General features: G+C 35.6%; 1 protein-coding gene across 1 annotated transcript; it reads left to right on the forward strand.

Moving 5' to 3' along the window:
• The first annotated feature begins 6395 nt into the window (after window positions 1–6395).
• LOC140012773 (uncharacterized) lies at window positions 6396–7586 on the forward strand. The gene is made up of 2 exons (XM_072061072.1): window positions 6396–6929; window positions 7314–7586. The coding sequence occupies exons 1-2, from the start codon at window positions 6396–6398 to the stop codon at window positions 7584–7586; spliced, it is 807 nt and encodes a 268-aa protein (XP_071917173.1).
• The last annotated feature ends 1989 nt before the right edge of the window (window positions 7587–9575 follow it).

The following is a 9575-nucleotide window of genomic DNA, read 5'->3' on the forward strand; positions in this document are numbered from 1 at the left end:
CAAACCTGTTAGTACTCCACTTACTCCTCATTTCAAGCTCAATGCATCGTTATCTCCAAAGAATGATGCAGAACGAGAATATATGGCAAACGTACCATATGCAAATGCGGTGGGTAGTTTGATGTATGTTATGGTGTGTACAAGACCCGACATTTCACAAGCAGTTGGAGTTATGAGCAGATACATGCATGATCCTGGCAAGGAGCATTGACAGGCTGTGAAATGAATTTTACGGTATATTTTGAACACCATAGATGTTGGATTAGTATTTGAGTGGGATGAAAAAAATTGGTCAAGGCGCAGTTGAATATTGTGATTCCGACTACGCAGGTGATCAAGATACACGTCGATCAACGACTGGGTATGTGTTTACACTTGCTAAGGCACCAGTCAGTTGGAAGTCTACCTTACAGTCAACGGTTACTTTGTCTACTACAGAGGAGGAGTATATGGCAGCTACGAAGGCTGTTAAGGAAGCAATTTGGCTTCATGGGTTGCTTGATAAATTGGAAATCGGACAGAAGCCTTTCAAAGTTCATTGTGATAGTCAGAGTGCTATTCATTTAGCAAAGAACCAGGTTTATCATGCAAGGACGAAGCATATCGACGTACGGTATCATTTTGTGAGGAAGATTTTGAAAGATAGTACAATACTACTTCAAAAGATTCAGACCAAGGAGAATCCTGCTGATATGCTTACGAAGGTTGTGACAACTATCAAATTCCAACATTGCTTGAATTTGATAAATGTTATGCACAACTTGAAAATTAGCGCTTGACAACGCATTTGAAGACACCACCGAATATTGAGTGAGAAGATTTTGTATTTTTTTGGTAGAAATTAGAAATTATGCCAAGGTGGAGATTTATTGAATTTCAAAGCCAACAATTGTTGATTTTGAAATTGTTGGCCTAACATTCTAATATCCAATATCGATTGAATTGGTTTTTGTGGAATGGTTTGAGAGTTATAAATAACTCTCAAACAAACCAATTCAATCACACCAAGCAAGAGCATCATAATTTGCTTCCTTCTCTCTCTTTGTAATATTTTTTCTAGTGAAATATTAAGTTGTCGATAGTGTCCGAGAACGTAGGCAAATTAACCGAACCTCGTTAAATTCTGGTGTTCTATTTTTATTTAGTAGGTATATTTGTAGTGAGTTATTGTGCAATTAATTGCATATATATGTGATTCTGTCTAGAAAATTGGTACTTAAACAGGCCAGTGTGCCTCACCAAATATTTCCTGGAAATTACCATTTTACAATTTTAGGTACAATAATTTACTCATTATACCTTAATTTGGTAGAGCTTCCGCAACAGGAGGAACTTCTACAAGTTTGACATCGAATATGTGCTTCTGATATTCGTTCATAATTATAAGAATAGAGCATGGACTAATAACATGGTACCGTAGCATTTTTTTTTCCAATCATAAGTTTGAAGATTATCTTCAACTTTGATGTCCCAACATTTGTGTTGACAATAAAAGATGATTATGTTGTTTTTGTTTGGTAATATATGAGCAGCTTCGTGGGGTTAGAGTTCCTGCAGAATAAAATAGATGATTAAAGTAAACTTGTGTGATTTTTTTTAGTATGTCAAAATCCAAACAAAACTGGTGTTGTTTGAAAAGATAATCAGCATTTAATGCTAGAGAAAAAAAAACAGTATTAATGGGAAATAAAAAAACGCAAACTCAAAATGAGAATTTTCCAATGAGAAGCCAGGTCTCCAAGTTGAAGACGTAGAATTTAGGTATAGTAGGTAATTCTACCTATCAAACCAATTTTGTAATTAAATAAAAATAGCTTCTTAAAAATAAATATTTCATGCTATGGTGACTGCTAAGTTTCCCTTGATGCTCTCTTCCAATATTTTAAGTACAAATATAGGTGGCAAACAAATCCATTTAACTAAATTTACCCTATATCCATCCATGAATAGATGGATATGGGTAATTTAAATTTTTACATATGGGTATAAATGGGTTACCCAATAATACTCATTTATTAAATGGATATTATTTAGTAACTCATCAAATCTAATTAATCCATTTAGAATTGTTTTTTCTCAAACCTCCTTTCTTTCCCCACCCAGTTTTTTTTTAAAATTTTTCATTTTGTCATGATGTTAACTACTTTTATTTCATTATTATTATTATTTGTTGGTTTTATCTTATCAATTTATTTTCTCTTAATTTGTTAACTTACTCATTTTTCAGCATTACCAATTTATGATAAGTTTTAACCTCTTTTCCTACCTTTCCAAAATGAAATTTTAAATTTACATAAGAAAAAAAATGATAGGGGGTTCAAAATTTTTTAATTAAGTTTTTATGTCAACTTTTATAATATTTAATTCAAATTTTTATATTCTTATTGTTCAATTATTAAATAATATGTAATTTTGCGGCATAGAGTATGGATAGGAAAAAATTGATAATTAGGCTTATTGAGTATTATAAGTAAATATTTAAAACTAATGATGGGCACAAAAGGTAGTATAAATTGATAACTTAGTTTGAAAAATGAATTTAAATGAGTTTACAAAAAGTTAAAATAAATGAATTATAAATGAGTAATTAGGTTACCCGATTCATTTTTTGACTTACCCATTTATACCCATCTAATTAAATGGGTATTAATGGTTTGACTCACTTATACCCATTATCCATTTTAACCAATCCAAATCTATCCAAGTCACCCATTTTGACACATCTAAGTACAAAGATGGTAAAAAGAATAAAAGGTTGGATTAGAAGTAAAAATTTCAACGATCAAGTACTTCAAGGGATCTTCTAATTTTTTTTCATTATTTCTGTCTTTGAATTAAGGTCGCTATAGATTAAAGGCTGAAAGGTCATTGGTGTATGATAAGAGGATTTACGATAGAATGACAATGTCAATTGAGAAAGATTTACAGAAAGGGGTGACTTGCACAAAATCTGTTCAGTATTCAAACTTGCAAATACACTGCTTTGTTTTGGATGTTCCATAACTTTCTGTTTTCGTTGAAATTTTTTAAATTTTCAATATACCCCTTTTTGTTTTGAAAGTTTAAATAACACAAAGTTTTGGATTTCAAGTTAAAAGTGAAATCTCATTAGTAGCAAATTAACAATAAAGTTTTGGACTGCCAATTACCAATTTTTGGACCCTTCTCATTAAAAGACTATAATCAAAGTACACACAAAATTGCAGATGTTCAAGCTGAAGCCTAGCCTTTGGAAGAAAAGTATGCTTGCATTAAGGAAACTTTAAGATTGCATCCACCTATACCATTTCTACCTCATTGGGCTCATGAGACATGCCAATTAATGAATTACACAATTCCCAAAGATTCATTAGTGTTTGTCAATGTTTGGTCACTTGGGCATGACCCTTTGATATGGGATGATCCTTTTGTTTTCAAGCCTGAGAGATTCTTGAACTCCAATTTGGACTTCAAAGGGCAAGGTTTTGAATTTTTACCATTTGGTGCTGGAAGAAGAATGTGCCCCGGATTACCTTTTGCTGCAAAAGAAGTTCACCTAATTGTACCATCTTTGATCTATAATTTTAAGTGAGGTCTTCCAAATGATGCTGATTCTTTGCACCTTGACATGAATGAAAAATATGTTGTACCTTTAAGGAAGGAACAACCATTACTATTGGTCCGGACAAGGACTCATATGTGATGTTGTGATTTTCAATTGATTTTTGTTCTGCTAAGAGTAATGTAAACCACAAAGTCCAAACTTTGATACCACTTGTTAGGATCCAAGTGCGGAATAAATAACTATTGAGATATCAAATATACAATAATTTAATGACAAACAAGCTACAAGCATGAAAGATAAACGTCACACAATATTTAACGTGGTTTGACTCCACCATTGAGTCTACGTCCACGGAGAGAAACCCATTTTTTATTATAAGAGAAAATCCCTATACAATAATACAATTTAATTTTACCCTATGCCTGGGCAATACACAAACGTGGCTCAAGTGATGAGACTCACAAACATTCAGAACTTTCTCATCTATCAATATATTAATGCAATTCCAGTAACCATGCAAAATTTTATCTACTCATTTAAACTGATGGCAGTGAGGTGGTTTTGATTATAAATAAACCTCATAATGTGGTATGTATGTGATTGTGATCTCAAATGCATGCGGAAAAAGAGTTCCAATGACCCTACAACTCTTTTCCAGGTAAAGTTTTAGCCCTCCAACAATTAAACATAAAGGTTTGGCCCTCGATCTAATAAAATAGCATATTAGTGGCCCTTTTGTCAAATCTAGTAGTTAAAATTAATGGGAAGCATCATCTCGTGAGACGCGTGATCAAATATGAAGGGCATTATAGTCTCTTTCCCAAGACAGAGTAAAAACAGTTTCACCAACAATTTTCCCTCTGACAATTTCCACCCCTTTTGCTGTAAAACCCTAGTGCAAAAAAATCATAGTACTCAATCCGGACGCTGCAGCGAAAGGGGTAATTGCTGGCGTGAGAAGGGTTGTAAAGACAGAAATGGAGTGGCGAATACGGAGGAGAGATGATTACTTTGTTCCGTACCTTGTTTACGGTAATTAAAATTGTTGTTTACTAACCCATTTGGGTTTAAAATTTGTTTATATGCATGTGTAATGGAACTTATTTGTTTATATGTTTGGGTAATGGTGATGTTGGGAGGCTAAGTGGTCCAATTTGTGGTCCTACTTTGTTTGTTGTAAATTGACAATGTCGGACAAATGAGATTGTTTTGAAAGTGATGTATTTTAATGGTTGAAAAGGGACACTTTATTTCTTTAGGGTCTTTTTTTTTTGCTGAATTTGACCAATTCAATATTTCATTTGTCAGCCTCTGTGTGTTTTTTGTTGACTATTTTATCCCAATTGCAAGTGTAGAGACTGATTCTGAATAGTTTACTATTCGGATGCATCATGGGGGTAGAATTATGTGGGAACAGTGTGTATGGTATGCTAATGGAGGGGTGGACTATGTAGATGTTTGTGATGTCGAAAGAATGTCAACCATTGAACTAAATAAAATGGTGAAAAAAATGGGACATCATAAAGCTGCCATAATGTACTGCTACTTTGAACCAAATAAGGATCTAACAAATGGTTTAAGAGAGTTGTGCAACGATGATGACGTTAACAAATTTTGTGCTTAGACTTATAAGTATAAGGTAATAGAAGTCTATTGTAATAATCTAACAGCTGAAGAAATTAATAGTTGCAAGTCTCTCATAGCAATCCAACCAGTAGAGAAGAAGAAGAGTGGTGTTTTGATAACAGAGTTGGATAAAGAGGGTAGTGTAGTAGAGGAATCTTTTTCTCACCTAGTTCCTAAGAGGAGGCTGTTCATTAGAGATTCAACTGGAGGATAGAGTGGTAGTAGAAGAACAACCAAGAACTAGCACATTGGTGAACAAAGTGGTGATGCACAATCCCAGCAACATGAGCAGCAACCTAAGCATCAACATAAGCAGCAACATGTAGGTTCTTCAACTGGAGGACAAAGTGATGATGCACAAGCATGTCATAACCAGCAGCATGTTGGAGAAACTGATACACAACAAGAAGGAAGGAGCTGTCAATAGCCTATTGAAGATGAAGAAAATGGAAGGAAGGAGCTGTCAATAGCCTATTGAAGATGAAGATTCTGGATCAGAAAATAAATGTGACAGATTCAGTGGTGATGTAGAATATTGTAGAGATGAGGATCTTTTTGATGATTTGACATTGGAGCTAACTCAGTGTAGAAGCACATTAGAAGAGGTGTAAACTGAAGGACCTTCATAGCAAGGAGGAGAAGCAACTGAGCAACCTACTACTGAACAGGCTACTAATGAGCAGCCTACTACTGAACAGGCTGAAATACAAGAGTCCCCAGAACAACAGCAAGCACAGCAGAAAAAAAATAAGTAAGGCGAAAAAGAAAAACACAACAGCAGCAGCAGACCCAAGATTCTGCACCTGAAATAGATGTGTTGGCAGAAGATACAATCCCAGATCATCTAAGTAGTGATGCTGATTCATCAGAAGAAGATCAAGAAGCTGAGCAGTATGCTGGTAGGTATAAAGATTTTTCCTGAAAAAAATTTAGAATTGATACAAGGTTTGAGTTGGATTTGAAATTTGAGTCAAGAGCCCAATTCAAAGCTGTTATCCAAGAATATGGAATTAAGATGGGAAAGCTAGTGTACACAAAGAAGAATGAACCAAAGAGAGTAAGAGCCAGGTGTAAAGATCCATGTCCATGGTATGTGTTTGCCTCAGTTGAAAAGGCACTTGGCATAGCAGATTTGGTGGTGAAGACAATATATAACAAGTATGAAAACTGTAACCATGCCTAGAAAAATTAAAATTTGAAGGCCAATTAGTTGTCAAATAGATATATGGAGAGAATTAGATCAAACACTCGCATGCCAACTCGGGAGATTAGGCAAATAGTGCATGAGGAGTACCAAACCCAAATTTCTAAATGGGTGGCATCTAATGCGATGAAATTGGCCCTCAAAATGATACAGGGGTCGACTGAAGCACAATACAAGAAAATTTGGGAGTATTGTGTTGAGCTAAAGAAGACATATGAAGGGAGTACAATGGAGATAATGTTTACTCCATTTAGAGGACCAAGGGGTAATCCTAAATTCATGAGGTTATACTGCTGTTTAGGACCACTGAAGAAGAGATTCAAGGATGGCTGTAGGCCAATAATAGGTCTGGATGGTTGCCATCTAAGGTGTATTTATAGAGGACAGTTACTAACTGTCATTGCTATAGACCCGAATAATGGATGGTGGCCTATTGCTTGGGCAGTTGTGGAGAGAGAAGCAATTGAGCAGTGGACTTGGTTTCTCAAATATCTAAGTGAGAACTTGGAAATCGAAAATCAGTGCCACTATACATTTATATCAGATCAGCAAAAGGTATGATATGAAACTTTGAAATTCAAAATTCTTTTCAAATAGGGTGGAAGCTAACAGTCTATCATGATTCCATTTTAGGGGCTAGACAGGGCACTTAGTGAAGTTCTACCTGGATGTGAGCATAGGTATTTTGTTATTCTTTCAAATTTTGAAATTTTTATCAAGTTTTTTTTGCATTCTAATTTTTCAATTGTTTAATAACAACTTAAATGGCTTTGTAAAAATAGGTACTGTGTGCAACATATGTACCGCAATTTCAAGAAAAAGCATCCTGGTTTGACTCTTAAAGACAGGTTGTGGAATATAGCATGTTGCACAACAGTGGAAATGTACAACAAAACTATGGAAGAACTTCAAACTTTTGATAAGAATGCATATGAATAGGTCAAGAAAGCTCCTCATCCTCGACATTGGTGCAAAGCATACTTTCCAACTCACGTCAAGAGTGATATGATAGTGAATAACTTATGCGAATCTTTCAATGCTCATATTAAAGATGCAAGGGACCAACCTATCATCACAATGTTGGAACTGATAAGGGAATATCTTATAGACAGGATCCAAAGAAGACGAGCTGCAATGGAGAAATACAAGGGCTCCACTGGACCTTTAATTAATGAAATTGTTGAGACTAGGGTCAAGCATTCAAGTCAGTAGATGCCCATTTGGAATGCATTGCATGGCTATCAAGTCAAGGGTCCAAGAGGGGCCCAATTTGCAGTAGATATGCAAAAAAATATTGTACTTACAGATTACGAGAGGTTAGCGGAATTTCATGCTGTCATGCAATTGCTGCTATCTTCATGTGAAAAGAGGATCCTTAGAATTATCTGGATCGTTCTTATAGTAGAGGCCTCTATTTCAAGATTTATCAGAATGTTTGCAGCCAATTAGTGGCGAGGATCATTGGCCCTCATCCACCATGCCTGTATTGAATCCATCAATACCAGTTAGTCAACTTGGTAGGCCTAAAAAGGCCAGGAGAAGGGATGTGACTGAGGGGAGGGATCATGGTAGAAGGTTGAGGAGGAGGATTGTCATTCATTGTAGAAAATGCGGTGAGGTTGGCTATAATGCAGCTATGTGCAAGAAGCATCCCAATGAAGAAAATCAACAAGGTTCTAACAGGTCATCCGAGGCTCAATCGAGGAATCAGCAAAGGCAGCAACCAGCAGAAAAAGTGAGGACAGTAAGTGCATTAAATCTGTTAATTTTTCACTATTCTGCATCCGCCATGTACTTACACGTGTCTTTTAAAATTTTGATAAGAATCATGAACCATGCCAGTCTTCTCAAAATTTGCAATAACAAATGCAACAAGCTAACGATGAAACTGGACAGCAACATCCACAACAGAGCCAACAACATCATCATTCATAGCGAAGAAAAAACGCAGCTACAGAGCCGTTTACTGATGCAGAAAAAGGAGCCATCAATGCTAACTATGCTTATTTGGGCCATTCACAGTTGGCAACTGGAGGGGGAAATGGAGTGGAAGAGACAGAGACAGAGAAAGATAAGGTGAAAGAGGAATGGGAAAAGGAACAGCCACTAGAAGAGGAACTCAGCCATGATAGACCAAACTTTTTGACAAACTCTTTCTATTTTATACTGTGTAAACTGATGATGACAATTCATTACCATATCAGAACATGTTTTTGTGTCTAGCAGTTCTTCTCTGTTTTTTTTTTTTGGTCTAGCAGTTCCTTGTTGGTAACATGCTGATTTTGCTTTGTATTATAACAGTTCCTTTTGATGCTCATTGTCAAGTGATTAATATGATACAACATGGCTTTATCTGCTCCTTCCTCTTACACGATTATTATGCCTTCTTTCTAAGCACAATACCAACACAATTCATTGAGTTGAACAAATGAACTATAGCACTTTTATTTAATAAAAAGAGATAGCCAGATATTTCATTGGAACAAGCACAAACACAGATTTGATTACAAGCTTTGCGGATACATCATACAACTATAAATCAAAAATTAACATTAAAAGGAACAATTTGGATCATCTTCTTCCCCTGCAAACTTCAACTTGGTAAGGGTCAGGTGTTTGCAAGCACCTTGTATTTGCCGAAAACTGACAAGGTTTCCATTTTTTTGGCCCCAACTCATTAAAATTAAAAAAATCAATATCCATGTTAAAAAAAGCAATCTCACTAGCAACTTATTAACCCATATCTTGTTGCGAATGTCTTTCTCCAATTCTTTAACTTTTTCCTTCAACTTTGTTACCTTTCTTTCATTTCTTCTTGCTATTTCTTCATATTCATCTCTGTCCTTTTCAGTTGCATTAATCTTTCGAAGAAGGCCAGGTATAATTTCTGTAGCCCGTCGGCACATCTCCTCATCGATCCATGCCTAATATACGCAAGAACCTTTTGCCCACACAGCAAACCTTCGCCCAAGATTTTTTGAAGTCCACGAAGTAATCATCTTAGTCTCTTTCTCACATCTGCACACTGGTAGAGGGGAACTGTTCATTCTTCGCATTTTCAGCTCCAACTTTGACTGGATGGAGATTTTTGTTGCTCTAACATAAGGTAAGAGAAGAAGCTACCTTTTTACTCTCTCTTTGTTTGGTAAACCATCCTTTAGAGACTATAATACCCTTGATATTTGGTCGCGCGTCTCACGA

Source organism: Coffea arabica, chromosome 8e (assembly GCF_036785885.1).
Source record: "Coffea arabica cultivar ET-39 chromosome 8e, Coffea Arabica ET-39 HiFi, whole genome shotgun sequence".
Taxonomy (NCBI): domain Eukaryota; kingdom Viridiplantae; phylum Streptophyta; class Magnoliopsida; order Gentianales; family Rubiaceae; genus Coffea; species Coffea arabica.